The following is a 22,729-nucleotide window of genomic DNA, read 5'->3' on the forward strand; positions in this document are numbered from 1 at the left end:
CAAAAGAAAACAGCCAATACAAACTGTAAAGCAGTTGATGTCAGGAAGAGTATACTGTTGTAGAAACTACACCAAAGCTGACACTGGAGCTCAATGCAGTCCTGCAGTTCATCAGATCTTGTCAAATAGAAAACAGACATTAAATAATGATAATGATGATGGTAATATATTTATCATCATCGTTTAACATCCGTTTTCCATGCTAGCATGGGTTGGATGGTTCAACTGGGGTCTGGGAAGCCAGAAGGCTGCACCAGGCTCCAGTCTGATCTGGCAGTGTTTCTACAGCTGGATGCCCTTCCTAATGCCAACCACTCGGTGAGTGTAGTGGGTGCTTTTTACGTGCCACCTGCACAGGTGCCAGACGAGGCTGGCAAACGGCCACGATCGGATGGTGTTTTTTACATGCCATCAGCACGGGGGCCAGACGAGGCTGGCAAACGGCCATGATCGGATGGTGCTTTTTACGTGCCACTGGCACGGGGGCCAGATGAAGCTGGCAAACGGCCACGATCGGATGGTGCTTTTTACATGCCACCGGCACGGAGGCCAGTTGGGGCGGCGCTGGTAACAGCCATGTTCGGATGGTTCTCTTACGTGCCACCGGCACTGGTATCACAGCTACAATTTCCATTGATGTTGATTGCTCAGGTGCACTACAACTTATCAGAAAAAGTAGCCAAAACTGCATAAACAGTACATAGAATATGTTTAGGAAGTAAACAGTGACTAGGTCTTCAAAAAAAAGTAGGGGATGGGCATCAGGTATATTTTTGCGAATTTCAAGAAGTTCCCTCCATGCCACGAGGCACATTAGGCCCCAACATGAACTCTCCAACCAGCTCAGTTTTCTGCCACTGTTCTGGTCTCATTCCAGCTTTTCCACCCTTTCTATCTCCTTTCCTTGTCAATGGTCCTTCACTATGTGGTTTTAGAGTGCCCTACTACTCTTTTCCCCTCAGGCTGCCATTCAGGACTAGAATATATCAAATCAGACAGCGACAATGCCACTACAACCAGCACTAATGTTTAATGTCCACTTTTCCATGCTTGCATGAGTCAGATGAAATTCATTGACGCTGGATGCCCTTCCTGTGGTCAACCTTCAAACAAGGTAATATTTTGCCATGGAAGACAGGAAACAAACAACCTCACTTGTATAGTAGTGATGCTCATTTACAATTATCATATGATGTCCAAACAAGAGTACACACACACATATACGATAGGCTTCTTTCAGTTTCTTATTTCTTTATTACCCACAAGGGGCTAAACACAGAGGGGACAAACAAGGACAGACAAGTCAATTATATTGACCCCAATGTGTAACTGGTACTTAATTTATCGACCCCGAAAGGATGAAAGGCAAAGTCGACCACGGCAGAATTTGAACTCAGAATGTAACGGCAGACGAAATGCTGCTAAGCATTTCACCCGGTGTGCTAACATTTCTGCCAGCTCACCACCTTAGGCTTCTTTCAGTTTCTGCCTACCAAATCTACTCACAAAGCCTTGGTTAGCTTAAGGGCATAGTAAAAGACACTTGCCCAAGGTGCCATGCTGTAGGACTGAACTCAGAACCATGTGGTTTTGAAAACAAGCTTCTTACCTTCTCAGAAATGGTTGAACATATCTTCTTTTTTTTCCATTTTTTTTTTTGTTGTTCTTTATTTTTTTGTTATATACAATAATAAATGCAAACCAAAACAAGAAATACTTCTAAAATAGTAATCTCCAGTTAATTATTCAAGCTTTACTATAATTACTCACACAAGACTGTGTTATTCATTATCTACAAATTTAATTATCTCGTTAATATTCCAGCTGTCAAGAAATAAATTGACTCAGTCAAGCTCACTCAGTGGGAGAAATCAAGAAAAACGGAAGAAAAGCATAAAAATGAAAAAAAAAAGAAATAAAGATTGAAGTAAAAAGACTAATGATTGTTGAATTGCATCAAGGAAGTAATATAAAACTACCACAACTATCATAACTATCAACAGCTAAATACATTCTAATAAAAGTGTAGGCATGGCTGTGTGGTTAAGAAGCTTGCTTCCCAATCATGTGGTCTTGGGTTCAGTCCCACTGTGCAGCATCATGTGCAAATATTTTCAACTATAACCCCAGGACAATTAAGGTCTTGTGAATGAATATGGTGAACAGAAACTGAAAGACCTTCATATATATATATAACTTATAAAATAAGGGCAAAAGAAAAATTCTAATGCCAAATATGCCGAAAAAAAGACAAAATTGTCAATAACCATTTTAATTAATGCATCTCGAAACAAGTAGATAGAAATTTCTAAAAAATCCGTTATTACCGTATTGGTCCCAATTTCAGAGTTAATTCATAAGAATTTTCTCCTCGTCAGCGATAAATACGTAAGACATAAATGAAATGAAATGTATGTATATACATAGATACATACACTTAAGCACATAAATGCAAAATGAGGTGGCAAAAACAGTACTTGAATACCAAAGGTGGAGTAATATGCTTTTTTATTAAAGCTGCTAAAACATCACAAAAAAGCTGTTATTCAGAGTTTCGTCAGACAGTTATCATCAAGACTGGATTCCAGTCTTGATCACAACTGTCTGACAAATGAGAACATGAAACTCTGAGTAACAGTTTTTTTTTGTGATGTTTTTGCAGCTTTAATAAAAAAGTTTATATAGGCGCAGGAGTGGCTGTGTGGTAAGTAGCTTGCTTACCAACCACATAGTTCCGGGTTCAGTCCCACTGCGTGGCATCTTGGGCAAGGGTCTTCTGCTATAGCCTTGGGCCGACCAATGCATTGTGAGCGGATTTGGTAGACAGAAACTGAAAGAAGCCTGTCGTATATATGTATATATATATATGTATGTATGTGTTTATATGTTTGTGTGTCTGTGTTTGTCCCCCCAACATCGCTTGACAACCGATGCTGGTGTGTTTACGTCCCCATCACTTAGCAGTTTGGCAAAAGAGACTGATAGAATAAGTACTGGGCTTACAAAGAATAAGTCCCGGGGTCGATTTGCTCGACTAAAGGCGGTGCTCCAGCATGGCCGCAGTCAAATGACTGAAACAAGTAAAAAAAAAATATATATATATATATACTAGCACTATGACCTGGCGTTGCCGGGTCTTGTGCTAGTCAAGCATATTTGGTCTTTCATGAAAATCCCCTCTCTTGGTCTGACTCATTAATTATTCCCTGCATTTCTCAAATCCAAAAAGCGTGCATGTTTGAATGCCAAAACACATGATAACGTGTTTTCGCAAAACACAAATATGCACTGAGTCATACAGACTATCTGCAAACGTACACACACATTCAACTGTCATGAGTAAAACTATCTCCGTCCAATCAAAAAACAGCTGCCAGTCTATTGGCGTATCTAGATGTACGCATGCACCGCGTACAAATTTCTATGTTTTAACGATTTTGAATGGATATGCCCATAACTTATGGGCATAAGGGGTCAGTTTATCAATTTTTCTAATGGCTTTCTGGGGTGACTGGGGAAATGAAAAGATCTTCACGACCACCCTCAGACAGTTTTGAAAGCCCATAGAAAATGTGAGCCCTTTACGTGAAAAACTGTGGATTTGTATAAAGGACACACAGATACACAGACATTTTGCCGTTTATAGATATAAAGATATATATAAAATGTACTGATCTATGATACATTGAGAAAACTCAAACATATTCTTCAGGTGCAAACCACATATCATAATGAAATAAAGAACTTGAATAATAGAAGAAACATGAAAGGCATCCACCTGTAGAAACTCTGCCAAATCAAGATTGGAGCCTGGTGCAGCCATCTGGTTCGCCAGCCCTCAGTCAAAATCGTCCAGCCCATGCTAGCATGGAGAGCGGACGTTAAACGATGATGATGATGAAAAAACTGAAAAGGCAGCACATAGAAAATGCAGGAGTGGCTGTGTGGTAAGTAGCTTGCTAACCAACCACATGGTTCCGGGTTCAGTCCCACTGCGTGGCACCTTGGGCAAGTGTCTTCTACTATAGCCTTCGAGCCAACCAAAGCCTTGTGAGTGGATTTGGTAGACGGAAACTGAAAGAAGCCCGTCGTATATATGTATATATATATATATGCGTGTGTATATGTTTGTGTGTCTGTGTTTGTCCCCCTAGCATTGCTTGACAACCGATGCTGGTGTGTTTAAGTCCCCGTCACTTAGCGGTTCAGCAAAAAGAGACTGATAGAATAAGTACTGGGCTTACAAAGAATAAGTCCCGGGGTCGAGTTGCTCGATTAAAAGGCGGTGCTCCAGCATGGCCGTAGTCAAATGAATGAAACAAGTAAAAGAGTAAAAGAGTAAATGACTGTTTTCTATATGCTGCTTTCTGAGTTTTTTCACGTTTCTTCTATTATTCAATTTCTTTAATTCCTTATGATGTGTGGTTTTCACCTGAAGAATATGTCTGAGTTTTCTCAACATATGAAATTATTAGTAGTGCTTTAATGTTTTGTAGTGTCCACTCTATGTTATGCCTTTATGGCAAAATATTGAAATAAAGAAGCTTGCTTTCCAACTACGTAGCTTAGGTTCAGTCCCACCTCATGGCACCTTGTGAGTGGATTTGGTACACGGAAACTGAAAGAAGCCCATGCATAGAGCTGGTCCCATCATGCTTTTTACCACACAGCTATGCCTGTGCCTAAAAGTGAGATGCTTACAACACCTAGGTTTCCCAAGTATTTACCAATCTAAGTACTAACTAGGCTCAACGTTGCTTAACTTTGGTGATCAAACGAGACCCAGTGCATTCAGCATGATATGGTAACATTCCTGGCAATAGCAGCCATGACATAATTGAGAGAGAGAGAGAGAGAGAGATAGTTAATTTAACGGGACAGCAAATGTTGATAACAGTAAATAGAATTTAAGAATCTGAGAGCCAGTCTAAGCCAAAATTGGAGACGAAATGTCTGTGTGATGGACTTTCATGAGTGAGGGAATATGTTGCAGATTTAGGGGAAATGCATAAGAGTCCCTAATTGTTTTTGCCTGCTCTTCTTTACAACGTTAGGGTTGTAAAGCAAAAAAAATGGAGTGAAAAGGAAAGAGGAAAAAGGGGTTAAGTGATTGGCATAAGGAAGAACATCCAGCTGTAGAAACCATGCTAAAGAAAACACAAGGGCATGATGCACTGTCTTGGACATATCAAATCCTGTCAGGCAGCAGTCTAATGACTGAAACAGATAAAAGATCTTTTAAAAAGTAGATAAAAAGTGAATCCAATGACCCTGTATTCAATGAGGTGATGGTACTAATAACTGTTTCTAACATAGGCACAAGACCAGAAATTTTGGGGGAGGTTTCAATTCATTACATCGACCCCCAGTACTGGGTTGGTACTTTATTTTATTAACCCTTGGAAGGATGAAAGGATGTTAAATGGTGATGATGATGATGATGATGATGATGATGAAGAAACATGTCAACAAAAACAAGCAGAAAAAAATGGAAACAAACACAACTGGTTCTACTGTTAGACTCACATTTTGCTGGTGAAAACTGGTTTGCTCTGTGAACTTCTCAGATCCCAACCTTTAAATCGACAATCATCCCCACCTGAAGATAAAAACAATTAAAACAAATTCCTTCATTTCTTATATAGAAACTACTGAACACCTCAAATCAAGAAACAAAAGAAAATATAAAGAAATAATAATTGTCATACATTTGTGTATATCATTAAATTAAACTATTATTCGCCCTTTTCGAAATACAATATTTTTGTCTCATTTAATTTTGAAAATAACGACTGATTTATTAAAATAGTTTTGTTATTAAGTTGATTTTTGAAACATAAATTAACATGAAATTTTCATATAGAGTTTTAATTTAGACCACTTTAAAATGAGAAGCTTGCACCATAGAACCAGGGGTAGTCCAAGCAAATTAATTAATGGTAATAATTAATAACTTTAAAGCGGTAAGCTGGCAGAATTGTTGGCACACTGAGCAAAATACTTGACAACATTTCATCCATCTTTTATGCTCTGAGTTCAAATTCTGCCATGATCGACTTTACCTTTCATCCTTTCAGGGTCAATAAAAGCAGTACCAGTCAAAGGCTGGGGTCTTGCTAGCCTTACTAGCTGAACTTGCTAGCCTTGTGCTACAATTTGAAACTAATAATTAATAAATTTAATTTTATAAATAGCTTACAAAATCCTACAACTTCATCATCTTTTTAAAAGCTAATTAAAATTATGGTTAAATTATAACCCGTTAGCACCCATGATCCTTTTTTAGGACCAGAAGGATAATCCATCATATTTCTGCAACACCAGTATTTTTCTGAGTGAAAATCAAAATCGTATTCAATCAACATCAATGGAATTTGTAGCTGTGATACCAGTGCCAGTGGCACGTAAGAGAACCATCTGAACATGGCCGTAGCCAGCACCGCCCTGACTGGCCTCCGTGCCGGTGGCATGTAAAAAGCACCATCCGATTCGTGGTCGTTGCCAGCTTCATCTGGTCTCCGTCCCGGTGGCACGTAAAAAACAGCATTCGATCGTGGCCATTTGCCAGCCTCGTCTGGCACCTGTGCCGGTGGCACGTAAAAAGTACCCACTACACTCACCGAGTGGTTGGCGTTAGGAAGGGCATCCAGCTGTAGAAACATTGCCAGATGAGACTGGGCCTGGTGCAGCCTTCTGGCTTCCCAGATCCCAGTTGAACCGTCCAATCCATGCTAGCATGGAAAGCAGATGTTAAACGATGATGATGATGATCTTTAGTTAGTCATCAAGACTGGAGTGTCTTTCAAATATTGTAATAAAATTGTTTTTATATATTTAGAATCAGATAAAGTTGTATAAAAAATATTTTTCGTAATAAATTAAATTTAAAAAATTGGGCACTAATGGGTTAATGATACTAAATGTAATGGTGGGGAAGAACTTTGGTTAAATTAGTCTTAGCATGGCTGCAGTGAAATGACTGAAATAAGTAAAAGTATAAAAGAATGGAACACTTATTTCAGTCTTAACTGTACTTGCTGGAACAGTGATGTTGTAATCACTTGTGTCGACAACTATGGCTGTATGTCATAGAAAGTGAAGGCACCCCATCTACTAGGTGAGGTAAATCTACATGGCCTAGGAGTTAAAGTGTTCAGCTCACAATTATAAGACCATGGGTTCGATTCCTTGACTGAGATGTGCATTGTGACCTTGAGGAAGGCATTTCTTTTCATATTGCTCCAGCCTACACACCAGCAATGAACGCTAAGTGCTAGTGCAGCCTTCTGTCCCCTTCATTTGTCATGTCCTTGGTGGAATGTTCTGCAGGATCAAAGACAAGAGGGTAGCCATGTCAATTTGCAACTATATCACATGATCATGTGACTGACCAGTCCATCAGATGTAGTTACACATCGCTGGTCACAATGCGTTCGCATTGTTTTAGCCTTCGTATGACGCCACCCTGCTGGCTAAGCGAGCAGGCCAACAGAAGAAAGAGAGGGAGAAAGAGTGGTGAAAGAGTACAGCAGGGATCACCACCCCCTGCCGGAGCCTCGTGGAGCTTTTAGGTGTTTTCGCTCAATAAACACTCACAACGCCTGGTCTGGGAATCGAAACCGCGATCCTACAACTGCAAGTCCGCTGCCCTAACCACTGGGCCATTGTGCCTCCACATTTGCAACTATATAGCGACCTAAAACAATTAGAGAAAGCGTGGTACATATTGGATTCAAATTTTGGTACAAGACCTGCAATTTTGGGGAGGGGCTAAGTTGATTACATTGACCCAGTGTTTGACTGGTACTTATTTTATTGACCCCGAGAGGGATGAAAGGCAAAGTCGACTTTGGCAGAATTTGATCTTAGAATTTAAAGACAGATGAAATGCCAGTAAGCCTTCTGCTAACGATTCTGCCACCTCTCTACATTAAGTGTGGAACATAATGATTTCAAATTTTAGCACAAGGACAGCAATTTTGGGGGACAGGTAAAGACAAATACATCGACCCCCCACCCCACCCCCAACATTCAACTGGTATTTATTTTATCAACCCAGAAAGGATGAATGGTAAAGTTCACCTCATCGGAATTGAAACTCAGAAATTGATGACAGACGAAATACTGCGAAGCATTTTGTCAGCTTACCGCCTTCCATGACAACATATTAGCAAGCCTTGTTCACTTGCAAGTAGCAGTTGGCTGTACCGTCATATAAAGTAATACAAGGGACATAACTGGTTTGGTCTGAGAACTTACAAGTCCATTTTTCCACACAATTTATATATGAGAGAAAATTTACAATGCATTTAATATTAAACAGAGCGTTCTCAAAGTGAAAAATACCACTCCACTTCTATCCCCTCCAAAAAATTGAAGGAAGTGGGTATTTGAAATTATTTATGCTTCCTGTTTTATTTATGAGAAGACAAAATATAACTCCCATGACATCTGTCCTGTTTGAGTAGGAGAGCTCGATATTTTTAGCGCAGGGGTTCGGTAAAAAAGACCAATAGAATAAGTACCGATTTCTTTATTACCCACAAGGGGCTAAACACAGAGGGGACAAACAAGGACAGACATAGGTATTAAGTCGATTACATCGACTCCAGTGCGTAACTGGTACTTAATTTATCGACCCCGAAAGGATGAAAGGCAAAGTCCACCTCGGCGGAATTTTAACTCACAACGTAACGACAAACGAACTACGGCTACGCATTTCGCCCGGCGTGCTAACGTTTCTGCCAGCTCGCCGCCTAGAATAAGTACCACAAAGTTAATAAATAAGTACTGAGGTCAATATGTTCGACTAACCCCTACAAAGCAGTGCTCCAGCATAGCCGCAGTCCAACGGCTGAAACAAGTAAAAAGAAATGAAAACTGTATGGTTTTCCAAGATAATTTTTTGGCAAACCAACGGAGAATAAAGAGGTGATAATATGGGGACTAAACAACAAAAACAATAATTATTATCTTCTAGCCAGCGAGGAAGTCTTACATCAACCATGGACAATTTGCGGCCCGTAGGACTTTCTGAATGGCACGCCATAAGAAACATTACCATGACCTTTTTTAAGTAGTACGGCCAGCCTGGTGAGGAGCAAACCATGTCTCATGCGGCCTGTGTCACGTACAAAGTTACCTCTGCCTGCATACAAAAAAATATATTTCTTTACTGGGATGGAAGCACTCCGTCGGTTACGACGATGAGGGTTCCTGTTGATCCGAATCAACGGAACAGCCTGCTCGTGAAATTAACGTGTAAGTGGCTGAGCACTCCACGGACACGTGTACCCTTAACGTAGTTCTCGGGGATATTCAGCGTGACACAGAGAGTGACAAGACCGGCCCTTTGAAATACAGGTACAATAGAAACAGGAAGTAAGAGTGAGAGAAAGTTGTGGTGAAAGAGTACAGCAGGGATCACCACCATCCCCTGCCTGAGCCTCGTGGAGCTTTAGGTGTTTTCGCTCTAAACACTCACAACGCCCGGTCTGGGAATCGAAACCGCAATCCTATGACCGCGAGTCCGCTGCCCTAACCACTGGGCCATTGCGCCTCCACTAGTAATTTCTTTACTACCCACAAGGGGCTACACATAGAGGGGACAAACAAGGACAGACAAACGGATTAAGCGGATTACATCGACCCCAGTGTGTAACTGGCACTTAATTTATCGACCCCGAAAGGATGAAAGGCAAAGTCGACCTCGGCGGAATTCGAACTCAGAACGTAGCGGCAGACGAAATACCTATTTCTTTACTACCCACAAGGGGTTAAACATAGAGGGGACAAACAAGGACAGACAAACGGATTACATCGACCCCAGTGCGTAACTGGCACTTAATTTATCGACCCCGAAAGGATGAAAGGCAAAGTCGACCTCAGCATAATTTGAGTCCACCTCGGCGGAATTTGAACCTAGAACGTAACGGCAGACGAAATACGGCTACGCATTTCGCCCAGCGTGCTAACGTTTCTGCCAGCTCACTGCCTTATAGCAAGCAAACCGCCTCCCCAGCAATTTTAATAAAGGACGTACACATTAAATACGATACAGCAGGTGGAGACGGGATGGTTACCACTATGTTTACTCAATAATGGCTAACACAGAAATTGAGAGAAACGATGTTTCGATAGCTTTTTTTTTTTTCAATTAATACTGTAGCTGTTCTTAAGGCGGCGAGCTAGCAGAATCGAGCAATCTTTCGTCTCTAGTAGACCTTTCCGTCGATTTCCGTAAAAAAATTTTTTTTTTTACATATGGGCTTGCGGGAACTTTTGAAGTAATGAGAGCGAAAGAGACTAAGAGAAAGCGATTGTATGACGAGGGAAGTTCTTTTGAAGTTACCGTGCATGGGAGCATTGATGTACATGTGTGTGTGTGTTTGATGGTGTGTGGGAGACAGACAGTATGTTGTGTAAGTGAAGTGCTTCTGTCAGTGTGTGTGAAGAGACAGAGAGAGTAATGTGTCTCTTTCGCTCTCATTACTTCAAAAGTTCCCGCAAGCCCATATGTAAAAAAAAAAATTTTTTTACGGATATCGACGGAAAGGTCTACTAGAGACGAAAGATCGCCCAGAATCGTTGGTACGCCGAGTAAAATTCCTAGCAGCATTTCGTCCGTCTTTACGTTTTGATCGTCAAGGTCTACGTTGTCTTTCATCTTTTCGGGGAAAGGGTCGATCAAAAAAGTACCAGTTAAGCACTGACGTTGCTGTAATCTACTATCCCCTCCCCTGAAATTCCTGACCTCGAGCCAAAATTTGAAACCATTTTTAATAACTGCTTTCTGTGGCCCATCGGGAAAGTTTATTTTCCCCAGACATAAAAGAAGGGAAATAACTCTCTAGTTCATTCAAATTCAAGAACACATATATACGGTGGCAGGGCTGCACACACACACACACACCTGTGACCAGGTTTCGAACGACGTAAATTTTGTCAGCATGTTACAAACAAGGGCTCTTTTCGGTTTGACCGGCAGTTTTTTCTAGCGGTGTCATATGAAATTGTCACCCATAATTATGACCCTAGTATCGATCTATTGCATTTCAATCTGTTTTAGGGTTAGGGGTTAGGGGTGGGGGGAAGGGTATCTTTTTTTCTTCACAATCTGTTTCTTAAACGAGGGACATATTCATACGGCACAGAATGTTTTCGCCTCAATAAACGTCATTGATTGGTTGAAATTGCAGAAATTGAAGAAAAACAACAACAGATATCTTACAAACTATAGAATTTTCTCAATAAAGCCAAGAGAAAAATATGTTTTATAAACACATTCTACCAGTATACGAAGTTTAAAAGTGTTTAGTTACGTGGAAATTATTTTTAAAAACTGCCGGTCAAACCGAAAAGATCCCAAACAAGGATTTTTTGAAATGGAGTTAATGGTCTTTGTGTGTTTCAGAATGTTTAAATTGCGTCTTCTACGCTACAGTTGTTTACATAGATATGTAAAGCTAAAAATTAAAAAGACCTGTGTATGCCAGATTTTCGTCCCAATAATCAAAAGCTGAAATCCATGCTTCGAAATCATGTGCCTTCCATCTAATAATGTTCTTCAATCCAGTATTTGTCACCTGCCATAGTGAGATCTTACCATCAGAACTGGAAGCTATGATAGAAGGGTCCCTGCGAAAAAAAATATATATGTGTATTAACACTTCGGTGTAGCTATGTGAACCCCTGTATGTAAATGTATACACATAAACATTGTTAGATAGGGGTGGCTTTAAAAAGTTTGTGCGTGTGTGTACCTAACCTATGCCTGCACAGGAAAATAGAAATGCACCCAAATTGTAGAAGGTGGTATCAAAAAGTTCCCGGAGTAGTTCTGTAGCACGCAAACAGATGGCACAGCACGATTATGTGCATAGTGAGAGATAGCAGTGACCTTGGTGAGGCAGTGTGCCGAGTGACATACTTGTGTATACTTCGCAAGTCGTGCTTTTGTGATCACGTGCATGCTGTAGTCTGCGATTTTTGTCACGGAGAGGAAGTTCGAACAAAGAGCCGACGTGAAACTTTGTATTAAACTTGGGAAGTTTGCCATAGAAATATTGAGCATGAAGGCGGCGTGCTGGCAGAAACGTTAGCACGCCGGCGAAATTTCAGCTTAGCGGTATTTCGTCTGCCGCTGCGTTCTGAGTTCAAATTCCGCCGAGGTCGACTTTGCCTTTCATCCTTTCGGGGTCGATAAATTAAGTGCCAGTTACGCACTGGGGTCGATGTAATCCGTTTGTCTGTCCTTGTTTGTCCCTTCTGTGTTTAGCCCCTTGTGGGTAGTAAAGAAATAGGTATTTCGTCTGCCGTTACGTTCTGAGTTCAATTCCGCCGAGGTCGACTTTGCCTTTCATCCTTTCGGGGTCAATAAATTAAGTACCAGTTACGCACTGGGGTCGATATAATCGACTTAATCCGTTTGTTGTTGTTCGTCCCCTCTGTGTTTAGCCCCTTGGTATTTCGTCTGCCGCTACGTTCTGAGTTCAAATTCCGCCGAGGTCGACTTTGCCTTTCATCCTTTCGGGGTCGATAAATTAAGTACCAGTTACGCATTAGGGCCGATGTAATCGATTTTATCCCTTTGTCTGTCCTTGTTTGTCCCTTCTATGTTTAGCCCATTGTGGGTAATAAAGAAATAAGAAATATTGATCATGCTTCGGTAAGTTTACGGCAACGAGGCAATGGGTTGTAGACAATGTTTCGAGTGGCACGGCGCTTCAAAAGCGGAAGAATGCCCCTCGAAGACGATGACTGATGTGGAAGACCTTCCACGAGCGTCACCCCCAGAAATATGGCATTGTCCATCAAGAATTCGTCCCCCACGGCCAAACCATCAATTTAAAGTTCTACTGCGATGTGTCGAAGCGTATGAGGGAGGACATTTGGCGAAGGCGACCGGATCTGTGGAACGCGAATTGGATTCTTCACCGAGCTCGCCTCACTCGTGAGTTTCTCACCAAAAACAACATGATATCGCTTCAGCATCTGCCCTATTCGCCAGATTTAGTACCTGCAGACTTCCATCTCTTCCCCAAGATGAAAATGCAGCTCAAAAGTCGCCGTTTTAACAACCGTGGTCGAGATCCAGAACGAATCGCAGCAGGTCCTCAACTCGCTTATGGAAAACAACTTCCAGCCCAAAAGCGGCAGGAACCCCAAGACCGGTGTATTGCTGCGCAAGGTGACTATTTCGGACAGGATGTTAAACTTGGGTAATTAATTTAGTTTTCATTAAACATAACTAGTCCGGGAAGTTTGTGATGCAACCTCGTAAATGTAAAAAAGCAGTAATAAGCAGAATCGGTTGAGTTATGTCCCTTTATGTTGACGTTGAATGAGAGTGTCACTGGAAATTCTTCGCAATATTCCTCATTGAAATTGAAAAGTTCTATGAATTTAAGCTCTTCTAAGAACGCTTTTAATTTTGTTATAGAACATTCTATAATGATGTTGGGGATCATTCCTGGATCCCTTAATTTTGATTACTGCATCGATTCCATATTTTCCATCTAACATATAAAATATTGAAAAAAACCATCGAGTTTATTTTCGAGCACAGTGCTAGTGTTATTCATTTCCTCTTTACAATATATTATGTCATGTCTTTTAGTTTGAAGGATGTTAAATAAGACATCAACGAAAGAAAAAAATTTCATATTTACAAAGTCCTTTGATGCCGGCAGTTTGTTCCATGCTTCAGCAACTCTCAGTGTGAAAAAATGCTTCCTAAAGTCATGGGAGCTGTGCTGTTTTCTGACTTTGTAAATATGTCCACGGGTGTTAGACGGGTGGAGTTTGAAAAGGTGCTCAGAGTTATTGTTTGTAAGATGGTTAATAATTTTATGGGTGTCTGCCAAGTCAGCTGCCAGACGTCGGAGTTTCAATGTGTCCATGCCCAGGGAAGTAAGGCGTTCAGAATATGGCAAATGCTCTTCTTATTAATAACTGTATTAATAATTGTATTGTTTCTTTCCAGGTAAACTGATATCTGACTGTTCAAAGAAGACTTCAAAACTAGCTAATCCACACATCACAAACACAGCTACTTTATGTTATACAGAAGACAAACACATATATAAAACTATAAGAAAAAACGTTAGCATTAAAAAGACTACATTGCATCTAACAAATTCTTGAGCAAATATCTAAATTTATAAAACAATCCAACCCATGGAAATATATGCAGACAAAGGCGGTAAATATAATAATGGCTAAAAAGTTTTTCTTGTTGTTACCTTGTTTGTTGAGGAATTGACCAGTCCAAGGATAAACCAATAACATTAGAATCTAATTCTTCAGAACTGGTCAAAGATACATGCTTCTGGTCTTCACCTTCAAGACGATAAAGACATAGTTGACCTTCAGCATCGACCAAGGCGAATGACGAGTGACCGTTAAGATCTGAATGAAACCATTTAATGTCCAATATTCCGGAATGATTCAACTCTTCATCAATGGAGAGCAGTTCCTGGGAGTCTTTTGATTTTAGTTGATATACATACAGTCTACCAACTCGACAGTTCACATTTGAGTTCTCTTCATCCTAGAATAGTGATAATAATAATAATAATAATGATAATAACAACAACGGTTTCAAATTTTGGCACAAGGCCAGCAAGTTTGGGAGATGGGGATAGGAGATTACACTGAGCCCAGTACTCGACTGGTACTTATATTTTATTGATCCTGAAAGGCAAAATTGACCCTGGTGAAATTTGAACTCAGAACAAAGACTGATGAAATGCTACTAAACATTGCAGCTGGCATGCTAATGATCCTGCCAGCTCTTCATCTTAATAATAATAAGAAGAAGAAGATGAAGAAGAAGAATTCTTTCTAATATAGGCACACAATTTGAAATTTTGACGGGAGGAGTTAGTCAATTTCATTGACTCAACTGCTCAACTGGTATTTTATCAAACCCAAAAGCTGTAGACAAAGTTGACCTCAGCAGAATAATAATAATAATAATAATAATAATAATAATGGTAAACCTATAAAAACAAATAGCAAAAGTAGGTGATAACATATTTAATGTAGAGTGACAGGAAATTTTAATTCATCTTCATCATCATCATTTAACATCCGCTTTCCATGCTAGCATGGGTTGGACGATTTCACTGAGGACTGGCGAACCAGATGGCTGTGCCAGGCTCCAATCTGATCTAGCAGAATTTCTACAGCTAGATGCCCTTCCTAATGCCAACCACTCCGAGAGTGTGGTGGGTGCTTTTACATGCCACCAGCACGAGGGCCAGTCTGGCGGTACTGGCAATGGCCATGCTCGAAATGCTGTTTTTTACGTGCCACCTGCACAGGAGTCAGTCCAGCGGCACTGGCAACCACCTCACTCGGATTAGTTAAAATTATATCCTTAATGATAAATATTATCATTAGCAAAGTGAATAATTACAAGCATGAAAAGTGAGACAATCCTGGAATTTGAACTAATAAAAGTTAATTATATCCAGTGGGTAGTGTTGATTGTTGGTAATATAGGGACAAATCTGGACATGTTTCAGGCTTATATGACCTTATCAGCAAAGCTTAGTTTAACTGTGACTGCAAGATTTTAGATTGACTAGATATATATATAGGTTTTTAAGGAATACATATTGAATAGTGTTAGACCTCAAACACTGGAGAAAAATACCTTGGTCTACTTTCTGTATGATAAATATAGTGTGAAGTGTAAGCTAATACTTGGTATAGAGAGTCACATACATATGTAACTAAAATTATATCTGTAATAAGGTATGTGTGTGTGCATGCATATGCATGTGTGAGTGTAAATGTTCATCTCCTTTATGTCTGTTTTTTCCACCCCAGCATGAGTTAGGTGAGTATATTATTGAGGTATTGTTTTACAACCAGATGTTCTTTCTGTCCCTAACCCAAACCTGTTTTTAAAGTAAGGGATCTCTAGTTCCCTCGTTCTTCAAAAATGCAAAACCAGTGGACGATTTGTTAGCAGAAGAACTGACAATATCACTGCTTCTTCTTGTTCAGAGATTTTCAGAAAAGTGCAAATGTAAATAAGCACACACACACATACAACGGGCTTCTTTTAGTTTCCCTCTACCAAATTCACTCACAAGGCTTTGGTTGGCCCAGATCTACAGCAGAAGACTCTTGCCCAAGGTGCCACACAGTGAAACTGAACTTGAAATGTTGGGATGGTCACAGCTGGACCGGGGATGAACTGGGGACAAAACAACAACAATAACAACAACTTAGGAGGATCAGTCCATTGCTAGGTGGGGGGGGGGGTGAAGGCACTGTATTGTACATGTAACTGTATGAGATGTGCAAACATGGCCAGATATAAAGATAGTAACAATGACCAAATACAGAGTGAAGCTTTTATAAAACAACTTAAACAACAACAACAACAACAGTAGTAGTAGTAGTAGTAAAGAATATCACTTTACCTGTTGCTCTGAGCGTTGTAATTCTTCAACGAGTTGATAATTACCAACAAGCAGAACTGAAGAATCTTTACTAACTGGACACCATTCTACTGAATCAGCATAGAACTTGGTTTTAAGGGTCTGAAGTGTTGTAATCATAATTGGCTTTTTAAAAATTATTTGTTATTTCATTCTATATTGATTGTAGACAACTGAAAATTGATTTGTTATTTCATTCTATATTGATTGTAGACAACTGAAAATTGATAAAATATATTATTCGATTGATAAGAATGACCAAGAAAATATGTAAGGGTAAAAAGAAATGGAAAAGGAGAGAAGAAAAGAGAACAATACATAGAGAATAAATGCCCTTCATCCATCCATCTGCTATCTTCTACTTACCTCATACCTTGACCGTCCACCCAGACACCTCTTCACCACCATTTTTATCTCTTCCTAACTCCACCAAATATCATACCCCACAACTCTCTCTTCTGAAATGTAAATAGCCATGTAGTTCCTCAACAGCAGTGGTTCTAAACCAGGGTCCAGATGGCCCTTGGGGTCCCATATAAGATTTTGTGGTTCTTTTCGGTTTGACTGACAGTTTTTTCTAGCGGTGTCATATGAAATTGTCACCCATAATTATGACCATAGTATCGATCTATTGCATTTCAATCTGTTTTAGGGTTAGAGTTAGGGTTAGGGGTGGGGGGAACGGGTATCTTTTTTTCTTCAGAAATGTAAATAAACCCAATCTGTTTCTTAAACGAGAGACATTCATACGGCACAGAATGTTTTCACCTCAATAGACGTCATTGATTGGTTGAAATTGCAGAAATTGAAGAAAAACAACAACAAATATCTTACAAACTATAGAATTTTCTCAATAAAGCCAAGAAAAAAAGATGTTTTATAAACACATTCTACCAGTATACAAAGTTTAAAAGTGTTTAGTTACGTGGAAATTATTTTAAAAAACTGCCGGTCAAACTGAAAAGATCTGATTTTGTTGCTAAAATTTATGTGCAATAAATTGCTCATACTTCTACAATACACTAAATACTTTAATTTTTTTTATAGAGTTCCTGATAATATTTATTTGTAAATATCGTTAGCATGCCAGGCAAAATGCTTAGCAGTATTTCGTCTGCTGTTACATTCTGAGTTCAAATTCCGCTGAGGTCGACTTTGCCTTTCATCCTTTCAGGGTCGATTAAATAAGTACCAGTTACGCAGTGGAGTCAATGTAATTGACTTAATCCATTTGTCTGTCCCAGTTTGTCCCCTCTGTGTGTAGCCCCTTGTGGGCAGTAAAGAAATCGGTATTTCGTTTGCCACTGCGTTCTGAGTTCAAATTCCGCCGAGGTCGACTTTGCCTTTCATCCTTTCGGGGTCAATTAAATAAGTACCAGTTACGCACTGGGGTCAATGTAATCGACTTAATCCGTTTGTCCCCTTTATGTTTAGCCACTTGTGGGCAATAAAGAAATAAATATTTATTTGTAAAAATACTATAGGATATTTTATGTACATTGAATGGCTCTAGAGATCCAGTTGAACAAAATATGAACCAAAGAGGTCTATAGACAAAAACGGTTGAGAACTACTGCTCTACAGCAAAAAACCTGTTCTGCTCTGGCCCCTTTTTTCATACTTTATCCTTTTGTCTCCTAGCATAAAGGCAACTCTCTTGTGATTCATAGTTTTGCAAGTTGCATGGCAATCTCACTAAAGCTGGTGCCATGAAAAGACAAACTCTCCCTATATACATTGTAAAGGTGTTGCTATTAAGAAGGACATCCAACAATCCATGATAAAGTAGACAGCTGAGCACAGTGCAGACTTTAGACCCATCAAATCCTGTCTTGTTGGAAACTCAGATTCCTGTTCTTGTTGGAAACGTTATAGTTTGACTGTCTGTGTTTTGTACAAAGTTTAATGGATTTTTATACATGACAAGAATGGTGTTGACAATTTCAACTTGGATACTGCAATTCAACAGGATATGTAACATGACTTTTCTATTGACACTATGAAATGTTTTGGAAAAATCCACAAATACAGTTGGTCCCATTCAAGACAAAGGATCACTGTCAAGTAGAAGCAATTAATCAATTAGTTGAGAGTTACTCTTTTACTCTTTTACTTGTTTCAGTCATTTGACTGCAGCCATGCTGGAGCACCGCCTTTAATCAAGCAACTCGACCCCGGGACTTATTCTTTTGTAAGTCCAGTACTTATTCTATCGGTCTCTTTTGCCGAACCGCTAAGTAACGGGGACATAAACACACCAGCATCGATTGTCGAGCAATGCTAGGGGACAAACACAGACACACAAACACACACACGCATATATATATATATATATATATATACATATATACGACAGGCTTCTTTCAGTTTCCGTCTACCAAATCCACTCACAAGGCTTTGGTCGGCCCGAGGCTATAGTAGAAGACACTTGCCCAAGGTGCCACGCAGTGGGACTGAACCCGGAACCATGTGGTTGGTTGACAAGCTACTTACCGCACAGCCACTCCTGCGCCTATAAGTTAAGTATAGAATTCTAACCTTATGTGAGACTTAATGTTAAAGCAGTATTTTTAACCCTTTAACATTTAAACCAGCCATATCCAGCCCAAATATTCTTGTTTTAAGTTCAAACCAACCAGATCCTGCCTCTCACACCTACACTACAGTGTCATTCAAAAAGTAGACAATCACATCATCAAAATCTTGAAGCTATGAGGTAATGCATGATTAATTCAAAGCAATGTGAATAGCTAAGCATTACACTTGACAGAGTAATCTAAATGCTAAAGTGTTAAAATAGAGTATTATAATACCCAAGGTCTCACAACATAATGCTTAGGGCATGATACAAGTGTCTCATCCAATATCCAAAAATTGCACGTAAAAAACATCATTTGAGTGTGGCCATTGCCAGTACCACCTGACTGGCCCTTGTGCCAGTGGCACGTAAAGAACACCCACTACACTCTCGGAGTGGTTGGCATTAGGAAGGGCATCCAGCTGTAGAAACTCTGCCAGATCAAGACTGGAGCCTGGTGCAGCCATCTGGTTTGCCAGTCCTCAGTCAAATCGCCCAACCCATGCTAACATGGAAAGCAGACGTTAAATGGTGATGACGATGATGATGATGTACACAAACCATAGCTACAATCATCATCATCATCATTTAACGACCGTCTTCTATGCTAGCATGGGTTAGACAGTTTGACTGGGATTGGTAAGCCAAAGAGCTGTATCAAGTCTGTTTTGGCTTGGTTTCTACAGCTGGATGCTCTTCCAAATGCCAATCACTCCACAGAGTGTACTGGGTGTCTTTCACATGTCACCAGCACTGACCATGACTCTGATTTCACTTAGCTTGACATATCTTCTTAAGCACAGCAAATCACCAAAGGTCTCTGTCACTTGTCATTGCCTCCATGAGACTCAACATCTGAACATCATACTTCACCACTTCGTCCCATGTCTTCCTGAGTCTACCTCTTCCATAGGTTCCCTCCACAGTTGGAGATCAGCACTTCTTCATGCAGCTGTCCTCATCCACACACATCACATGACCATACCAGCAGTCTTCTCTCTTGCGCACTACATCTGATGCCTCTTATATCCAATTTTTCTCTCAAGACATTTACACTCTGTTGTACTTGCACATTGACATACAACGGAGTGTAAATGTGTTAATTGTTTATAATGTTTAACTCCAAAATAGGTCAGAAGGATGCCATCTATAGAAAAGCTTCAAAACATTTATTCTAAAACTTCTCTCAAATTAATATAACAGTGACTAAAAATTCATTATACTAAGTACCAATCACTTCAGTGTTTATGGCTGCAAGCACCCACTACACTCACGATGTGGTTGGCGTTAGGAAGGGCATCCAGCTGTAGAAACACTGCCAGATCAGACTGGAGCCTGGTGCAGCCTCCTGGCTTCCCAGACCCTGGTCGAACCATCCAACCCATGCTAGCATGGAAAACGGACGTTAAATGATGATGATGATGGAGTCATTTTTCAAAAGAAATTGTACAACATCTGAAACAAAAGTTAAATATATACCTTTACCCTCTTAGCTTACATTGAGTCTTGCTCTGAAGTATCATACCAAACCACAGCTGACTCCTTTCATATGATATTTGATTATGTAGAATTCTGTGTGTGTGAATTAAGAGAACAACAAATGGGTTGTTAATGTAGAGCAGTGCTTTTCAAACTTTTTGCTGGAGCAGAACCCCAAGGAAACATTCCATCGGCTCAGGGAACCCCTGTGCAATAATTTAATAGTCTTATGCACACATATCTGCACAGGAGAATTAAAATTTACTGCCGATTTTAGCAGTTTTGTAACTTCTTGTGGAACCCCTGGACTGTAGTGGGGGAACCCTAGTTGAAAACCACTGATGTAGAGAAAAACAGTAAAGTTTTCATACTCGAAGGCTTTTGATCATACCACTAACTCATTGACCCTACTTACTGTACTACCTTGACACTGATCAGGCATTCTGTTGATCTTAAAACTTATTTTTGCCAGCAGAGTGGACTCATGGTAATAAAGCATTTTGCCAAGGCTGGTATTAGAACTCTCTAATGAAGCTACTTGCCCATATATGTTGTACATGTTTAATTGCTTGGATGGCAAACTTCTGGTTACATTCTCCATCACATTATGTGTCTCTCTGCAGCTACAACACCCTCAATATAGCCAGTTCCCAGGACTTTTAATGTCCCAGGCTCTTCTTTTTCAGAGGGAGTGCTGACCAATTTGTTAGGCAAGTGGACAGAAACTCATTTTGGTTAAGGGACGTTGCTCCACTTTACCCAACTTCCTTTACACATTATCTCAACAACAATAATAACAGTACTTTTTACTACTGGTGCAAGGCCTGAAGTTTGTTGGGATGTAACTAGACGATTACATCGACCTCCGTCTTCGACTGGTACTCATCGACCCCGAAAGGATGAAAGCCAAAGTCGACCTCGGTGGAATTTGAACTCAGAAAACAGCGACGGACGAAATACAGATAAACATTTTGTCCGACGTGCTAACGATTCTTATTTCTTTATTGCCCACAAGGGGCTAAACATAGAGGGGACAAACAAGGACAGACAAAGGGATTAAGTCGATTACATCATCGACTCCACTGCGTAACTGGTACTTAAATTATCGACCCCGAAAAGATGAAAGGCAAAGTCGACCTCGGCGGAATTTGAACTCAGAACGTAACGGCAGACGAAATACCGCTAAGCATTTCGCCCGGCGTGCTAGAAAGAGAACAGAATGTAAACAAAGTCACGTGTGTACTTATACCGAAGGATCGCCATATATATGAGTGTGCAAATATATGCAAAAATACGGGATGGTCACGACTGGAACACGTTATCATAAATCTATATATCACGGCTGATTTGACGCTAAACGTCAATGTCAAGTACTCTATTATCGCCAACTTCCAAAGATATATTAAACAGAGCAGCAGACAACTAATAACACAGAAAATTCTCTAAAGTCTTAAAATGCAAGTCTTAAGGAAGAGTGATCAATTAGGATTATAATAAATAGTATAAAAGGTGGGGTCTAGACCAGTGCTTTTCAAACTTTTTGCTGGAGCGGAACCCCAAGAAAACATTTCACTGGCTCGAGGAACCCCTGAGCAATAATTTAATTGTCCTATGCACACATATCTGCACAGGAGAATTAAAAATTACTGTCGATTTTAGCATTTTTGTAACTTCTTGCGGAGCCCTTGGACTGTACTGGCGGAACCCTGGTTGAAAACCACTGGTCTAGACATTTACATGAAATGATTTCTCTCGGTGATTTATAGTAAATAATTATTGTGCTCTTAATCAAGAAACGGTGAGAACTCAATTTAAGGAAAAGTATTCGGTATATAAAATAGGATGGATATATAAATTTATTAAAGTAATAATGACTTTTACAGAACTAGTCCTGTTTCCTTTACAATTCATCCAAGAGTTTGCAGTAAATGCACGTTACCTGAAATTGTTTTCCTGCGACACCGGTATCAAAAGTTTATTAAGAGTTATCTCCCTCCTCCAATGCTTCTCATGTCAGCATTTAACTCGAGTTTTGTCCCTTTATATTATGAATTCAAATCTAACTAGAATTTGTAGTAATCTCGTTCCACTGTGGTCATTTCATTTGAATAGGTACCAATAAATATACTCGTCAATATGCCTTATTGTTATGTAAAAATAAAAACCAGCTAGGGATCTTTTCCTTTTGAACGGCACTTTGTAACAATTTCTAGGT

At 39.9% G+C, this 22,729-nt stretch overlaps 1 protein-coding gene and 1 pseudogene across 1 annotated transcript in view; both read right to left on the minus strand.

Moving 5' to 3' along the window:
• Positions 1-22,519, minus strand: part of LOC115216618 (diphthine methyltransferase) — a 41,883-nt gene extending 19,364 nt beyond the window's left edge. Inside the window, exons 1-5 of the mRNA XM_029786099.2 lie at positions 22,454-22,519; positions 16,440-16,630; positions 14,244-14,551; positions 11,483-11,637; positions 5,527-5,599 (exon numbers count right to left, since the gene is read on the minus strand). Coding sequence (XP_029641959.1) covers positions 5,527-5,599; positions 11,483-11,637; positions 14,244-14,551; positions 16,440-16,577 — 674 coding nt within the window. The 5' untranslated portion in view covers positions 16,578-16,630; positions 22,454-22,519. The remainder of the gene's footprint in view (positions 1-5,526; positions 5,600-11,482; positions 11,638-14,243; positions 14,552-16,439; positions 16,631-22,453) is intronic.
• On the minus strand, positions 4,695-4,813 carry LOC115216889 (annotated as a pseudogene).
• Positions 22,520-22,729: the final 210 nt, after the last annotated feature.

Source organism: Octopus sinensis, linkage group LG10, assembly GCF_006345805.1.
Source record: "Octopus sinensis linkage group LG10, ASM634580v1, whole genome shotgun sequence".
Taxonomy (NCBI): Eukaryota; Metazoa; Mollusca; class Cephalopoda; order Octopoda; family Octopodidae; genus Octopus; species Octopus sinensis.